This window comes from Enoplosus armatus, chromosome 17, assembly GCF_043641665.1.
Source record: "Enoplosus armatus isolate fEnoArm2 chromosome 17, fEnoArm2.hap1, whole genome shotgun sequence".
Classification (NCBI taxonomy): domain Eukaryota; kingdom Metazoa; phylum Chordata; class Actinopteri; order Centrarchiformes; family Enoplosidae; genus Enoplosus; species Enoplosus armatus.
Genome location: NC_092196.1, coordinates 5,572,692 through 5,590,632, shown reverse-complemented (window position 1 = coordinate 5,590,632; position 17,941 = coordinate 5,572,692). Strand labels below are relative to the sequence as shown.

General features: G+C 46.2%; 1 protein-coding gene across 1 annotated transcript in view; it reads left to right on the top strand.

Annotated features, from left to right (window-relative positions):
* Positions 1-17,941, top strand: part of LOC139300059 (RNA binding protein fox-1 homolog 2-like) — a 37,328-nt gene that overhangs the window by 9,705 nt on the left and 9,682 nt on the right. Inside the window, exons 2-5 of the mRNA XM_070923037.1 lie at positions 11,453-11,653; positions 12,213-12,356; positions 12,817-12,870; positions 13,052-13,144. Coding sequence (XP_070779138.1) covers positions 11,453-11,653; positions 12,213-12,356; positions 12,817-12,870; positions 13,052-13,144 — 492 coding nt within the window. The remainder of the gene's footprint in view (positions 1-11,452; positions 11,654-12,212; positions 12,357-12,816; positions 12,871-13,051; positions 13,145-17,941) is intronic.

Sequence of the window (17,941 nt, the reverse complement as noted above, 5' to 3'; positions counted from 1 at the left end):
GTTTTCAGTCAGTCCCCCTTTGAAGAACCATAAATCAAATGTTGCTCATTCACTTTCTTTCTCATGGATGAAACAGTGTGGCACTTCTCAAAGGACAGCTGCACTCTTGATAGTCTGGTTCCTCTAAAATTTGGAACAAAAATGAGCCCTTTTTTGTATACAGTATAATCTACATCACTTTAGAAACCGACTCCTGATTCTTGAAGGCCAGGGGAACGTTGTGTTGTCGTCCATCTGGTCCTGTGGCAGGATTGGCTCTCCTGCACTACGACATCATTTATGAAGTGAGACAATTATGAAGTTCTCCTGTTTTTATCTCCTGCTGCAGCCTTTGGTGGCGTATCAATGATGGCTGTTAGAAGAGTTGATGAAAGGGAAACTGCAAGTGATTGAGCCTCTCTTTCAAAGGCTCGACCCTCAGAAAGTAGAGCGAAATTATGCTATCACCTCCTTTAAACTAAGCTCTGCACACTCTGCGTGCGGCACTGTTTCACAATACCGCTCCCATCCTCTCACACTTTCTGTCTTTTTATGCCTCTCTCAGTCTCTATCTCTTTCTCATTCTGAGTGTCTCTCCATGCATATTGCTCTCAGTAATGAGTGCCTTATGTGTGCAGTGCAGCGGCAGGGTAGCTGACTATTTTCTTATCTACCTCCGAGCAGCAGAGCACATTGAGCGGCTCAAACCAGCTCAGAACTCGTGTGTGTGTGTGTTTATGAGAAAGGCCTCTATCTGAGAGCTTCCGTGCACAAAGTGTGCACCTTCGTCTGTGTGTGTGTTTGTGTGTGTGTGTGTGCGTGCTCGTGTTTGGGATGTGCAGCTCTCTGGCAGTGCCACAGGAGGGGGGTGTTGGTCTGTGAGCTTGTGAGCCCCATCCTCCCTCCCCACATCACAACAACGGAGATTCTCACAGGCCTCATCCCCTCTTATGTATTCTTTTTTTCCCTCCTCTCCTCTACTTGAATCTCCAATCCCCGTTCTGCTGTTGGTATCTCCTTTCTTGGGTACACAGCTCTCTGATACTAAAAGAGGCCGACGCTGTTAATTTTATGTAGATTTTAATTCCCCTGTGTCCAGTATTCAGTTATTTCTGTTTTGGTGTTGACCTGACAACAATAGAAATACAGATTGTGTGAGAAAAGAAAAAGGGAATGATGGGATGAGATGGAGAAGTGGAGCAGAGGTGAAACAGAAATGGAAGCAAGTTATTTAAGACAGCTTGCCTGCAGGGCACAGAATCATACAATAGTCAGCTGCACAGTTAGAGCAGACTTATATTCCAGTCTTGGCCCTCGCCCTCCTCAGTTCATCTGCTTGTAAGACAAATACCTGGGCAGAGAACACCTGGGATCTGAAGCACGTCTTGTCATCTGTTAAATTCGGAGCCCACGCAAACGCTGCTGCTTTTGTTTTTATAAATGATTTAGAACCCGTCCCAGCTAATGCATCCTGCCCTTGAGCGCACGTTTTAGGAGTCTCCAGCACACTAGCTGCTGGTTATCATGCAAATGGGGCCGGCCAAGCCCGAGCTCAGCCGGATTGGCTTGTTCATTGCTGCAGTACATTTGTCTTGGTATTGCTCCTGTCTAATGTTATGTATGCATGTTTGAACTGCCTGTAGGTCTGCTTGTGTCAATATGAGTGTGTTAAACGGTGGCAGGCTCCTGTGGGTCCCTGCTGCTGCTCACTGTGAGGTGTGTGTGTGTGTGTGTGTGTGTGTGTGTGTGTGTGTGTGTGTGTGTGTGTGTGTGTGTGTGTGTGTGTGTGTGTGTGTGTGTGTGTGTGTGTGTGTGTGTGTGTGTGTGGATGTGTGCATGGCAATTCAGACCTGTGGGGCCATACATGTCAGTCTCCTGCTGTTTAGGTCGCAGAGATGATCAGGGCTAACAACACACGCACAAACAAGTCATAGAGGCTGCACAGCTAAGCATTTTCCTGCTATTTAGCAATAGCAATACTGTTTTTATAACCTTCCCATGGGTAATTGCAGTTCTCCGCCCAAATGTTCTTCAATAGCTCAGGCTTAACTTTTCCGTAGGAATATATGGAAAAGTTAAGCCTGAGCTATTGATTATCTATAGAAGCTGTGTTTGAAGGAGCAGGCCTTTGTTTGAATTGGCTGATGAGTGTGGGATGGATATAGCACTTTGTTTGAGCCCAATGCGTGTCCGTGTGCGCACCAAGGTGCAGCAGCATGAATATGATCGCAGAGCAATCTTTGTGTACGTTACGTCCATGTGTGTTTGTGTATGACTGCATGTGTTTATCACCGTGTTCAGTCTGTGTGCTTAATCCTCAGATCATCCCCTATTCATCCTCTCATCCTCCTCACTTACAGCCCTAATCCCGTCATCCCTAGCTCTTTTTTTCACCCGGCCCGTTATCCGTTTATCTCTCTATCCCGTTATCTCTCGCTCGCACCCACTTCCCCCTCTGCCCCCACCCCCACCCCACTCCACTCCAGCCCAGCTCCCTTCTTTTGCCCCTTTTCCCCCCACCACCTCCAATCACTTATCTTGCCCTCCCTCCATCCCTGCGGACCCAGTTCTAGTCAGACTCAGCAGATGTCTAAAAGCTTGGCATCAGGGCTTTTTTTTTTTCCTCCCGCAGAGTTCAGTCCCTCCCATATGAAAATGCGGTGCAAGGAACTGCACTCTCATCTCTGCAAATTAAGCGCCTCCTAACAATACAGTGGTGGGAAGTGAGGGAACTGAGCCCGAGCCAGAAGGAAAAAGGCGCAATGCAGCGTGATACAGATTCATGTTCAGGTTGGAGGTTTAGATACCGGCACCGGGGCTGGCGCTCCCTCAGTTTTGTGAGACTTCCATCTGTGTGATGAAGGCGGCTACAGCAGAGAGATGGTGATCTAGGAGCCTACCCACGCAGCCAGCTACCTAGCTGTCTACCGACTGGCCTACCTAACACTGCTTTTTGGAGCTGACAGGCTGCCACGCAATAAATAAATCATCAAAAAAAGCTGCAATGCAGTGGGGGTCGCGTTCGTGTTCTGTACTCTCAGGCAGCCAGTGCGTGGATAGAAGACAGCATCTTCTTCCTTCCTGTTCCTTTTCTCTCTCCAGGGGGGTTTGAGGAGACAGCAACAACAGCTTTCTGACTCCCATCTAGACCTCAGGGTTAGATGGCTACATGGAAAGGATGGATGCTTTGATGGATAGGAGGGTTTGAGGCTGAGAGGGAGGGAAGTTTTAAAAGAGGGGCGGGAACAAGAGGAAGCAGGGGGAGCAGCAGGACGTGTAAGGCGAGTGTGTGAATGACAGACGCAGAGCAAAGAGAAGAGAGAGAAAGGAGGCGAGAAGAGACTCAGGCTGTCAGGAGGAGAGAGACGGAAAAGGCCCGAGGGGGATCAGAGCAGCGGGGCCGGGGAGACGAGGAAAAAAGGGAGGCAGAGGGTGACAAGTGATTTTGAAGACGGGACACCGGCAAGGGAAGGAAGAGGAAGAGGGAGTGAACGAGGGAGAATTTGAATGTGTGAGACAGACGTGGACTGAAGCCATCGTCGGCTCATGGACTTAGAGCACAGACAGGAGAAATAGAGACGCAGGGGGAAGGGGAGAGGAGGAGGAGCGGGAGAGTGGAGAGCTGGTCAGCAGTTGTTCCTCTAGATCAGACAATGATGGGGCTGTACTACCCAGCTATGCTGCCGGTAAGTTCACTTCTTAAGCAGAGCTTCTTTCTATAAACAACTCTCCGTGCACACGTTGAGAACTGCAAGATCAGAATTAGAAAAACAAGAGTATTAATGATATATCTTTTTTTCTCCATTAGTTTAGCTTGATGAAGCAGTAATTGGTGTGCTGTTTATGGTATGGCCTGTTTTGCTTTGCTGTGTCTTGGCCCAGGTGAGGCCTTTGTCAGATAGTTGGCAGGGCATCGGGCTAACAGCAGGGCTTGTCCCTGCAGCTCTGCTCCTTTCACTTTTTAACTCTTTGCACCCAAGTACCTTGTAATTCTTCTGGAAGAAAACATGTTAACGGCTCATTGTTACCTTGTGTCACTGGAGCGGAGACAATAAACAGAGAGGCATCAGTCGAATTGTGTGCTGGCAAAGGGATCGCTGAGTGACAACATTTTTGTGACTATATTAAAATAATCATTAACACCGAAGCGTATAATGTTTATACAGTTGATGTGTGCTAAGGCTGCTCTTAGCATATGGTGGGCGTGTCTGTGCTACTTTAGCTGAGAGACAGCCTGAGGATGCGAGCTGTTCTCTGGCTCTGTTCTAGCATGTCGTGCTCTCTGGTCTTGGGTTCCTTTTGGTCCTTAAGGGGGGGTGCTGGGATTGGGGGAGGTGGCAGGGAGGTGCATGCAGACCTGAGGCAGCAGCAGCCGCTGCTTGGTCGCCTGTGTCGACATGCATGTACAGTGGGTATTGCATGCTCCCGCCATGCGGACTGCACACAGTGTCATGTTATATCTCGTGTGTGTGTGTGTGTGTGTCATGTCACGTCATGTCATGTGCACAGAGGATGGAGGTTGAGGTTTTGTCAAGCGATTCAACGTTGTCATCCAAGCTGTCCGTGCAGTTTAAACTTCACCTGTCACTGGATTGAAGGAGACAGGTGTCAAGGCACAGTTGTCTCTGTACACACACACACACACACACACACACACACACACACACACACACACACACACACGCGCGCACCAGTTGTTGCTAGCTAGGCAAACTTCACCACCCCCCTCTCTTATGGCACAACAAACTCAGACACACATAGTTACTATTAATGAATACACAGCAACAGCCCTGTCTTTTGGTAACATAAACACACACACACACACACACACACACCTGCATCTGACCTATTCATAGGTCTGCGGTGTTTATACTTAAGATTCAAAGGGCTGACAGTGGTGTAACTTTGTAAAACAGTTTCCTGTATTTGGTCAACGTCTAAAAAGCTACAACAACCTACACCTCCACTTCCAACACGGTGAAGTAGAGGTGTAGGTTGTTGTTGTTCATGAGTTTCTCCCTTTTTTCTCCCCTTCTGTTTTCCTCCCCCCGCAGGCTAGAGCTGCAGTAAGCTAAACACATTATTCCTCTTCAAAGAGAATGACGCCAAATGGAGGATGGCAGCAGTAACTGGAAGGGTGTCAGAGCAGGGGGTGGGGGTGGAGGTGGAGGTGGAGGTGGAGGGGGAGGGGGGTTAGTTCCATGTGGGAATGCACTTTAAAGGTGACACGCCACCAGTCACACTGTCCTCTGTAAAATTTATGTTACTGCTCTCTATGGGAGCCACATCTCTCTACTGCAGTTTACACTGTGGATACGAGTGACTGTTAAATCCTCAGTCTAACTTCAAGTCTTGCTTGATGGCACCATTAAAGCTGCCACTGTAACCATATTACAGTCTATGCAGAAGGCTAATTCCCCCTCAGGACAACTCACCTTACCCTACCTTGGATTCAGGGCTGGTTGATCAATCAAATTAATTAGATCAATTCAAATTGAATTCAAGGTTTTTGCAAGATGTGTATAATGTCCAAATCCTGAAAATCGAGTTATTACAACGTGCACTAAAGGTTAGTTTTAGCCCAAGCGTAACGTAGTTGATGGCTAGCTTTGGCTGTCTTGAGTCATGACAGCTGGCGTGCGCAGTTTAAGTTGATTTTCAGGTGCCTCCCCAGACTCTGCGTGGCTAGCTAGCTCTAGACTAGAAAATACTCCACAGACTCCTCCGCTCTCTTGGTTTGGTTTTGTTGATGAGACATCTTCTGTGGTAGTCAGAGGTGAAGCTATGGGAGTCGACTGATCAGCGTGTGGACTCAACTCTTTTCAGTCTGCTAGCGGGCGTCTGTCTGCAAACGGCAGGAGCAGATGAATTAGTTAGACTTTTCTGCTCTCTGATCTGTGCTGAAACTGAATATTAAAGTGGATGTCTGTGCTCTAGTAACTGCTACTGACCATCAATGGTTGTATGACATAGTCTGTATTTTTGAATATGCAAAATGATGACAGCCCCGCAGGTGGGGGAGGTCTTCTGTTATTCCTGCACAATTGTTTTGAACATGTTGGGCTAAAAATATGCTTAAGTCTTGCTGCATTTTTTAAGGGAAAAAAAGATCGTGAAACGTCCATAAGCTTTAAGATTGAGATTTTACTTTTGGCTGTATCACCCAGACCTACTTGAATTTCCATCTTGATGTTATTCAGTAAGAAATCAGCTCATGGAGCCACTTGCATGACCTTACAACACCTCCGGTGAAAGTATCAAAGATGTTTGATAATGGTTGAGATGTTCCAGACAGGATGTGATCTTGGGACAGCGTGGACCCCTTCACTGTGGGGGTGGGTTGGGGGGTGGACATGCCTGCCGATTCTGAAAACTCCTCCGTGTGATTGTCTAGTCAGCGTCATGACTGCAGTAGGATTGCAACACGAGCATTCAGCCTGTCTATTTTCATTTCTATTTTTTCACAGTTCAGCGCGACTGGTTGTCTGAAAACATGTGTGCACATACAGTGCACTTCTCACTTTCCCCTCCTCATCCCCACATCCCTCCCTGTGTGCATTTGTAGACGTTGAGAGGTGTTGAATCATCCCTCTAACCCTCCTGCTTAGTGCTGAGCCCATCAGGAGGGGTGTCAAGCCAAGCCGCTGTTCCGCTGAGTGGCTTGCGAGGCAGTGAGTGGCATCTGAGTATTTAGGCTGCCTAACAGTTCCACCTCCTATATTATCTCCACAAGACCGCTTGGTTAGCCAGCATACGACAACAGGCCTTCAAGGAATTTGCGAGGGATCCACACCCAAGTCTCTTACCCTGAGGGCTGTGTGTACATCTGTTAGTGGGAGTGTAGCTGCACGCATGTGAGAAATGGACAGAACTGTGCTGCTGCACTCTCATAACAAATAGACAGGTAGCTGTGTGTTTTTCTGTGTCAGGGTATGTTAAAACAACACAAACAACACTCACCAGCGGCATATTTAGCTTTAGCATTATAGTTAACCTGTGGGATTATGGGTATTTCTTTGTGACAGATAATACGCACTTCCCATCTCACAAAAACACAAACACAAGCTCAGTCTCTCAGCTGTAACCACAGATTAAGCTCTAAACCAGAGTGCAGATTCCTCCAGTATTGGCGGCCTAATGCACTGTGTGACACTACTCCACCTCAGGGTCAACTGTTCTCCCTCTGCCCGTACAGCCATGATGACGTTGTCCAACACTAATGCGGCTCTAACTGCCACTGCCCCAGGCTGTATGCAGTCGGTCGAGGTGTGAAAACACCCCGCATGTCACCTCGCAAAGCGCACATACGTACACACAGAAAAGGCGCATTGCGAGCGATGCGATGCACAGATGTGGTGCAGTAGAGTGTACGCAGTATCTCCTAGGTTACCTGCTCCTGCATGACAAACAGCGCTGTACCATTGCACCTGCACACACACTGTACACTGCAGCAGCAACTACTACTGCAAAAGTCATAGCAGCAGTGTACAAATTCCCCATCTTGCTGCATCTACTCAGAATGAGCACTGCAAGAATTGACTGAACAATTCTTCCTGTGGATGGGATAAAACAGTTGGAGCTGGCAGCGCAGCAAACATGCTAAAACATTCAAATCCTGCACTGGCTTGATTTGCATATTTCCATTGGTCTTAGTCGTCTTGAGTATTTGTTTTATGGCTCCGTGGTGTTATGGGGTGAAAAGCTTATTCTACGTTTGCATCCTCTGTAAATCAGTCTGGATTAAAGGTCAGGGAAACTGACAGAGTGTAAATGTCAACCAGTGATTAGATACAAGTGACAGGGACACACAAATCAAGTCCTAGAAAGAGTAATTGTGATTTGGAAGACAGTGAGCGCATTAGTGCTACAGAGGAAGTCACACGCCTGACCCATGAAACCTCATGCCTCTGGACGAAGTCAGGCTGACGACTAGAGGGAGCTTAAGTGTGTTTGGACTGAGTTTTCCTTTTTCATCAATCAGTAGAAACCCGGCTGATGGCTGAGTATTTTCCTGCAGTATGGATTCTCTATGAAGCCTAAGAAATAAGGAAACCATATTTTTATCGTATTTCTGTTTTTGTTATTATTTGGATTTAGATGTACTTTAGATGTACTATAGCAACTAGGGCTACAACTAATGATTATTTTTATTATCGATTCATCTGCCGATTATTTTCTCAATTCATTGATTTATTGTTTTGCCTATAAGATGTCAGAAAATGGCAATTTTAATTTCTCACAGCCTAACTGACTTATTCAGATGTCTTGTTTTGTCGGACCAACGGTGCAAAACCCAAAGACATTTTGTTAACTATCATTTATGACTAGGAAAAGCCTCAAATCCTCCAGCATCCAGAATGTTTGGCATGTTTGCTTAAAAAAACGACCAAAACCATAATTTGATTATCAAAATAGTTTCTGTCAGTTGACTACTTAATAACAACCTCGGTCCTTATGCACAATTATACTTATTGGCGGCTGTCTGGTAAAGCCAAAAAAATGATGACAGCCTTGCAAGCGGTGCTGTTCTTTTGTTGTTGCAAAAGCAAGTCATGTTGCGACTGAATACACAGCCTGTTATTTGTTTTATTTTTTTTTACCATTTTTATTCATTTATTTTTCATTCACTGGGTCTGAGCCGGTGAACTATGGATGCATCTCTAAGGGACGACCTGTGTGCGATCTGATTGGCCCACAGTCAGGAAGTAGCGACAGAAGCTTTGAGTGACTTGAGGGGCGGGTGCCGGTGGTTTTAAAAGGGGGAGAGAAAAAAATCTCCCTCTGGCTTTCATCAAGCGTGGCAGGCAAGGACGAAGAAGGAAGAGGGGGGGGGGGCACAAGCATACTTAGTTCTCCAACCACAGGAAAAGGAAAGAGACGGATTGCAGAGGGAGAAGAAGCTGTAAAGAGTATTTCTATCTTCAGCCAGGCAACTTTAGACACTAGAGCTACAATAGACAAAGTGTTATGAATTTGCATGATTGATGGGTTTCAGTAGCATCACCGCTTGGCTCTTCACTCTCTGCTTCTGTGGCTGGTGTGTGCTTTACTTGGGTGGTTAGAGGCTAAAGTCTGCAGACAGGCATAGACGCACGCTTGAAAGGGTTGCAGTGAAAAGGCCTCTCCTCCCCCTCATCCTCTCCGTGTATGGAAAAACATATGGTGTCTCAGGTAACACAACTGCTGCGTGCGTGTGTGTGTGTGTGTGTGTGTGTGTGTGTGTGTGTGCATGCATGAGAGGTGAGAGTGAAACGGTACGCATGAATAGGTCCTACCCCAGATGGTCCTTTTTCTTTTATTTGTAATATCAGATTGTTGATTCCAAAACGTTTCAGTTGATACTTGATCTGCTCCGTTTCCAGCTCTGCTCAGATCGCTTTTCACGTCATTTAATACGAAGCCTAGCTTGTTGAAATGTGTGCAGTTTTGGTTAAAACCAGACATAATTCTAATCGAGCGTGTCATTATTTCCCATACCCCCCCCCCCCATTTTTTTTCTCCATTATTTATTTTTTCCCCTCTCTCTTTTGACTATATGATGCTGCCATGTAGGGCAGCGCTGCTCCTCAGTCAGCGGGTCAGGAATGCCTGTGTAGACTTAAGGGTGTACTGTTCTCAAGTCTGATCTTAATCCACGACAGCTCTCATTCGTTTGTCCGTTTATTAGCTCATGAATTCATCCGTTTCATAAGCGTTTATACTTAGTTTAGCTAAATCATGACGAGTGAAAATAACACCACATGGTCACTGTGTCGGCAGTCTTTAATCCCCCGCAGTAGGGGCCTAAATATTATAACACCTTAAATGGCTAGTCATGCTTTACTCAGCTAGGAGCCATGCAAAAGAATAGACAAAGCTTTTATTAACCTCAAGCTGCTTCTCTAGTGCTCTAAAGCAGTCTGTGAATAACACTAGACAACCAGTGTTGATGATGTGGCGTCCCTGCTAATGAAATAACTGACCAGCTCTGTCCCTCTCTGTCTAATCATGAGCTTTCACCTTCTTGTTCTGTTGTTGGTCTTTTCTCTAACTCTTTTACTCTCCCTTCTCTCCCCCTGCCCTGCATTTTCGGTGTGTGTGACTCAGCCTTGGGCAGGGATATGCCTATAGGACACACCCTGTAGTGGCTGAATACAGGCTACTGCATGTTTATGAGCTCACATGCCCTAACAAGTACACTTTGATACATCCTAGCCCGGATAGGCTAAGGCCTAGCCAATGAATTTTAATGGCTTATCGTCTCTTTTTGAACAGGTTTTTGATGGTTCCCTTTTTTATCGCTAGGTGACAGAAACCGTAGCGGATGCAAAACACAATCGGCTTTCACACATTCCTCCCTAACATACATTCAGCCTTACCACCACGAGAGGAGGCAGCAGACGAGTTTCCCAGATTTTTCCGTCCTGTTTTTTGGGATTACGCAGCCTTCTCTTGATGCCTCCTTTATCTGTTGGGCCCAGACCCCAGAAGCTGTCTGTCTTGCAGATGGGCCTTTTTAGCCTCAGCTGGCTGTTTTACAGCCAATGCAGTCGACACTGCAGAAGAACAGTGAGCAGTCGGGCTATAGGATTAGAGTTAGAGAGAGGGAGAGAGCTCGGTTTTGCTTTGCGGCATCTTAGTTACTCTGTCTAATTAAAAAGGCTGTCTGGAGACCGAGTGCCTCTTGGCGTCATCCAGCCCAGATCCAGCCCACGGCAGAGAGCAGACCAGTGGTTAATGGTGTTGGAAGCTGTGTGTCAGTCTGGCCTGGTGTGGAAGGAGCAGCCCTGTGCCCAAACCCACTGGCCTCTTTTTTTTTTTTTTTCAGAGTCTCCTTTTCTTTTACTCCGTCTTTGCTGTAAAGGGATTTTGTGAAACCGAGTGTGTGAAATGATTGAAGCGAGAAATATTGCAGAGTCACCCAACACACACACAAGCTAAGGTGTTTGCGTTGGATCTGTAGATGATCCTGCTGCTGATACAGTTGTAACAGGACAGAAAAAAAGACCCCAACAAAGTCCCAGCTGATACACAGCGAATATGAATTATAGATGGCCTGCTCAGAGAAATCCAAAATTACAGGAACAAGTATTCACACAATGCAGCTGTAACTGTAAACATTGTCACGGTTAACATGGCACAGTTAGTAGTTATCTCTCTGCGTGTCCATCCATCCCATAAGCATGTTTGTATCTCAAACCGTGTATCGAATTTTCTGACTCTTAATAATAGATGTGTTTGCAGTAAATATTTCATGGTCGGCTGACTGAAAACACATGCCTGTCAGAGATATGGAGGTAGAGGGGGGTAGCAGGGAGGGAATGGGGGAGTGGTGAAGGAGAGGGAGAGTGAAATGTAATAGGCAGGATTTTAGCCCCCCCCATTCTACCTTCATCAGGGCGCTACAGCCACTGTACTGCTCACTGAGTACATATGTTAAACTGTCTCCTTCTCTTCTTTCCTCTCGCCCCCCCCCCCCCCCCCTTCCCTGCAGGGTTCTCAGGATTCGACAGGAGGACAGGAGGGATTGGTGGCCCCACCCTTTGCAGCGTTCCCCCCTCCACCCCCTCCTCAAAACGGGCTGCCAGGGACAGAGTTTGGCCCCGGGGCCATGTTTGGTGCTGGGGGCCAGGGTACAGCAGAGGTAGGAGCTGGTGCTAATGGAGCCACCACCACTACCACCACCAACAACAACGTAAGCACTGTGTGTTTATAAAGCTTTAAGGAGTGGTTTAGTTCTCCGTCAGATGGGTGGGGGGCCGAGTCATTTACTGTGACAGTTTGTCGTAGAGGTATTCAGCACGATGTAGTGAAGTTTGTTCCACTTCTGTTTGTCTGTCGTTGTGACGGAACTGTAAGATTTTTATTATTTTTAATAAAAACGTATTAGCATTGTCATTGTGAGCATTTTAGCATGCTGATGTTAGCATTTAGCTCAAAGCACTGCTGCCACTTACAGCCTCACAGAGCTGCAAGCATGGCTGCAGACTCTTAGCCTTGTTATTAAACACAAATACAATAGTCATATTTAATTTAATATGCAATTTAAATTATAATGTTCATGTCATGATGATATTAAGACTGTACACAAATGGCTTTGTGCATCTTGTACTCTCTGCATTGTCTCTTAGGGTAACATTCAAAAGAAGAGGTGTAGCAGAGCCTAATAATCAAGAGCCATTTAATTACCTGTACGTCCACCTCTCTTACCTTCCTCTCCACAGGGAAAGACAGAGGAGACGTCCCAGGGGGAGGCGGGTGTACAGTGCGGTACAGGAGGCACAGGAGCAGGAGGCTCCGTGGGAGACCCCACAGAGGCCAAAGGGACCCCCAAACGCCTCCACGTCTCAAATATCCCCTTCCGCTTCCGGGACCCTGACCTCAGGCAGATGTTTGGGGTAAGAAGCCGGGAATGTTGTGGGCCTCATTTTTAACAGGATCAATAAATCAGTCTAGACGCCCCGGGTCCTCCACGGTGGGGCCGTCTCACTAGGGATGGGGTTCAGAGCGAGACAAAAGAGTCAAACTAGCACACAGGAAAGACTCTCATGGGTGCTTGAGGGGGCAGTTGGCTGCTATGTGTGTCAGTGTGTTAGCATGAGTGACGAAGTAAGAGGAAGAAAGGGGGACAGAGCAGAGTTCAAGGCAAAGGGGTGAAAAGACTCATGTTGAAATGCTGTCTTTTGTGTAATAGTGACACCTAGTGCACAGCCGCTGTAACTCACACAGTCAGAAGCTTCTGACTTTGCAGTGAAAGATCTAAGCAAGCCACGGATCCTGAGACAACTCAAAGATATGATTGACTGCTTTCTTTCTTCATATACGTTCACTAATTTCGTCCCTCACATTTATTTGCAGCAATTTGGGAAGATTCTGGATGTAGAGATCATTTTCAATGAGAGGGGTTCAAAGGTAAGTCCACCAAAGACGTTCTATTCTCTGAAACTACACTACAATTCCTCCTGACTGTTGAGAGCAATTCCCACAATGCAATGTCAGAGGTGTGAGGACTCACAGATTCTCCTCTCTCCCTCTCCATAATCCCTCATGATGTGCCCCTCACGTCTTTAACCTCTGCTGCCGTGTACCACAGGGTTTTGGCTTTGTGACATTTGAGACCAGCGCAGACGCAGAGAAAGCCAGGGAAAAGCTCCACGGCACACTGGTGGAAGGTCGTAAGATTGAGGTAATTTTCCTCCCTCTTTCTCTCCCTCCTTCTCTTCCGTCTTCTCTCTGTATTCCCATCGTAGCTCTGCTTGATCACTGACTGCTAGCTAGCTCCCATCCTCCCTTTAGTGATATGCTCTGATGCAGCCCACTGATATCCCACTCCCTGGTCCCCTGCAATATGTTTTTCATTTTTAAATTTAACAAGACTTATTTCCTCCTTCCTTTTTTTTTGTTTTCGTGGTGGGAATGATTGGGGGTGCAAGAACACTACCACAAGGCATGCTGGGTACTTTTCTTCTGCAGCATTTTGTTTTTCCACATTAAGCTGTTGCCTCTTTCACCTTTTTTTGTTTTTCCACTGATGCGCAACTTGTAGCCACACTGATGTTACAACTTTTTTCCGCAACAATTGGAATGATGTTTGTGTCGTTGGCACCGGAGGGCACGAGAGGAACGCAGTGAAAGGATGATGCATGGCAGATTGCTGTCAGATGCTCTTATTTTCTTCCCTAGTGTAGAAATCCTTCTGTGTTCCCCTCTCCCGGTGCTGTGGCTAAGTGGTTGTGACAAGCTTATGGCTCCTGGTGCAAACAGCAGCATGCTGGGAATCACAGCAACACTGACGCATGTTCACTTTATGGAAGTCTGGAGAGGTTTTTATGTGTGTGACGTCTGTGTGCGTTCAGGTTGTTTATTTTGATTTGATTGACTATTCTTTAACTGAAGCATGTGCAGAGTTTTTGAAAGCAGTTTTTCTTCTTTATTTTAAATTGGGGGTTTCAATCAGCCAGTCGTCCATAATGGATCTCTTAACCTGAGCCGCTGTAAGCCAGGATTTCTGCATGGGCTTACTGTGGTGATTCCCTTCTGGTGTGTGTGTGTGTGTGTGTGTGTGTCTGTCTGTGTGTCTGTATGTGTGGGTGTGTGTGAATCAGTTCCTGCATGATGGATGAGGCTGGCTGGACCCCCTTTTTTTTTTTTTTTTTTTTTTAGTTGTGTACTCTCAGTTCTGCTGCAGTGTGGTCAAGAATGAAAGACAGCCACCTGCATCCTCTGGTACAACATACTCGCTCTCCGCCACCTCCACCTTCAGTCAATCAGCAAGCTGAATGGATACTGATGGAGCCAGTTTACCCTGCATCAGTCTCGCCCGTGTGTTCAGTCAACAACCTGTGTTGTCCTTGGCATTGCTTTAACCTGATTCTCTGTTTTTCCTCCCAAGTTTTGCATGTTATCAGTCACTTCTGCTAATCAGCGAGCAGTTTGTCTTTGTTTTCAGTCGTCACTCTGCATGTTGTACTTGTACTAGTGGTGTTGGGCTGTAGCGAGTCGGCTGCATGGTGGGCCAGCAACAGGAGTCTGTGGAGAGCGTCTCTCTCTGTCTGTTTATGGTGCATGGGCTTGAAGAGACAAAAGGCTGGCGCGGGACAAATCAGGGATTTGTGTTTATACATTCTTTCAACCGAGGAGAAAGGGCCGGACATTTCTATTTGAGGCAATGCTATCTGGCAGTTCTCCTTTCTTGCAGATGTTGCCGTGTTGCTTTAATTGGTCATATAATTTCAGAGTTTGTTGAACTATGTTTTCAGAGATGAAGATGGCAGAAACACAACCGTAGTGATCATATATCTGTATGATAATTCAGAAACTCTGAAATATAGGCCTACTGTTTACCATGGCTATACATAAATATTGAACTATTATTGTGTGTGAGCCTGCAGTCCGCTGCTCTCCACTGGCATGAGTTCAGTTGACGTAGCCTAAGTGTGCATGGTTGGTATTTTAACATGGAAACGTGTAGCTGTAACTGAGGCAGTGCTGCAGACAGCTGGATGTTTTTTCTTGCATGTTTGTTCTGTACGGCCATTTGTTGAAGTAGTTTTGGTGACGGCACTGTTGACTTACTTGTTCAGTTAGCATGAAATCAGTTGCTCTTGGGTGCCTCGTAGTCTTGAAAAAGGCCCGAATAGCTGAATTCTTAGTTTTCAGAGTATGTTTTGATTGAATGATTTAAAAAGATATGCTGGACTTAACACTTATTCTTGGTGCATGCCAATGGGAGTCAGTTAATAGTTAAAAGTTATTCTCATAGCCCCAGAGTGTGCATGTATGTAGCCGATATGAAATGGAAAGAGAATTTGTTGTGCTTAAAGTTATACTGTACTTGTCTTTGTCTGGAATAAAACTCTGCGCTTTGAAGAAGTCAATTTCCTGTGCGCTTCCAATGTATCCATGTAAGTGGCCCAACTACAATTCACTTTGTCTCTACCTGCTTCTCCATCTCATCCCCATTGATTCTATATATAGACTATAGAGTCCTATAGGCCTATATATAGGTGTGACGGTGTGTATCTTTTAGTATGCCCTCAAAAACATACACACCTCAGTGCATCTCCACCCACTCATGGCCGTCTCTGTGATCGTGCGTGCGCTCTAATGGGAGTAGCTGAGCAGTCATGACATCTCTCTGCCTCGGGCAGGTAAGATTTTGGCTGTCATTGACTTGTGTTACTTTGACTGTAGGCTAACACTACGAAGCTAATGATAGAAAAACTCCCCAAACCATTTAGTCACACATGTGTAGCCACATATTTCACTCTTGTGCTGCAATTACTGGCTGTACAGGACGTGCATTAGAGTCCCTGCGTGGTTTCATGCAGCCATGAACCACCATCAGGAAATCATTACGTTTATGAAAGTTTCTCAGTAGGTGACAATTTGAAGGTCAAAGTCTATGCCGGCTATAATAAAATAAAAAGTACAGTATTAGCTTTGTTGTTCCATCTCTGGGAATACAAGACAAAATAAAGAAACTGCAGAAACCGTTTTTTTAGTTCGAGTCTGCAGGTTTTCCTTGTTTTACGTCGAACTTCCAGCTTTCCGGTTTGCTTTGCTGTAGATTGGTCTACAACGTCGGAGGTCTATGGCGAAGACGAAAGCGCAGCAGTTCGTACACGTCAGTGGTTGCAGACCGCACACACACGGCCACAGAGACCAGACTAAACCCTATAGACTCCCACTCACTAACTCCTCTGCTCTAAGGTTGCGTGTTTGATCCGTGCGGCTGGAGTGTGTCGCAGGAAGTGACGGCTCCTCCGCAAGCGCAGAGTTTTAGTCAGACATTTGAACACAACAGCGCAGAATAGCTGATAGGTGTATGTGTGTCACAAGTGATGCAGCTCTGCATGCAAAATGGTAGGGGGTGGTGGTGGTGGTGGTGGGGGGGGGGGGGGGTATTGAGTAAAGAGCGTCATCATCACTGCATGGATGTGTGCAGTGGAAAGGATGAGAAGAAGAAGTTGTGCCTGTGGTTCCGCATGCCTGACCATGCACACTCTCACCAAGTGATGCTGCCACCACACACTCCTCCTCCTCCTCCTCCTCTTCCTCAATGGGACGCAGTTGGCCTTCAGCTCACTTCAATCAGTCATTTCCATAAACATTATGAGCCTTGGTTAGCCAGAGTTTGAATTGGTAAGAACTTGACTGTGAGTTTGCTGGATGGCCGATGGCCTGAGGTGAAGGCTTACCAGCCCCTTGTGTCCCAGTTTCATAGATGACCACCCCTCCCCTCCCCCACCTCCCCGGCTTTGGATTTGACCAGTCCTGTTTTGTTATCGGAAACTTTCTGTTACTGCATGACTTGCCCCAGAAAAGATTAATGAATGAAATGTGTGAGTATCCGTGTGTGTGTGTGTGTGTTTGCTCTGTACATGAGTGAAAGGGAAAGAGAGTTTGCACTTTGCCCTTTCCGACCCCCTGTCTGTCTTCGTTCTCTTGTTGCCAGTCAAGTTTGTCTTTTTCATTTGAAAATAACCGACAGCTGTTTTTCTTCTGCCTGAGTTTGTTTCCATTTACTGTCATCTGTTTTCTTTTCAATCTTCTGTCTTATTTTTATCGTTTGACTATCATACAACCTTGAGTACGTTCTTTTTTTTTTTTTTTTTTATGTGGTGGTGACTGGTAAGACAGGAAATTTTAGCCGCTGTACCCATGACCAATTTCCAAACACACACACTCTTCTCATGTGGCCTAACGTTACCACACAAGAATGAGTCATTTCTTGCTAAATCTAACCCAAATACCTCCACTTGTCCTTTTGTGACTGTAATAGACCCAGACAGCGTTTTAACCAACCTTTTTTACTATTCTGCTCTTATGGAGGAGGGCGGTGTGCATTTTGTATCCGCTCTTCTGACTTTTCCTTGGAAGTGTCGTTGTTGCATCTCAGTCCCTCGCTGTACATTCAGTAGGCTAGTTTTTCGGGGTTATGTCTCCATTCTCCTCTACCATCTCTTTTCTCTTTGCTCTCTGGAGCGCCCAACACCTTCTGATTGTTGTGATGATGCCTGAGAGTCGGCATCCTCTCTCCCTTTTCTTCTTCTTTCCTCTTTCTCTTTATATTCTGAGCTGTAACACTGCTGCTGTCAGGTTTTTATTTCACATGGGGGCGAGGAGGGAGGGTGGGGGGGGGGGTCATTTAGGTTTCTTTTGTTACTAGGATTATTTGTTCCTTTATTTATTATATTTTTTCTGTTTCCCTGACGACTTCTGTGTGTTGTTGTCAGTCTCCACGGTAACCACTCGCTGTTTCTACGGCAACGGTAAGTTGTGTACATACATCTTATCACTGAACTGATCCCCTTCCCACCCCACACCCTGAAATGGGCATTTGATACAGTGGTACAGTGTACAGTGAAGTTACAATATTCAGTCTCTGCATTTCTACTCATCAAGTGACTGTTAATGTGATGGGCCCACGCAGTGTGATGCTCTAGAAAGCTGCTGCTGTTATGTAATGTTACAGTGCACA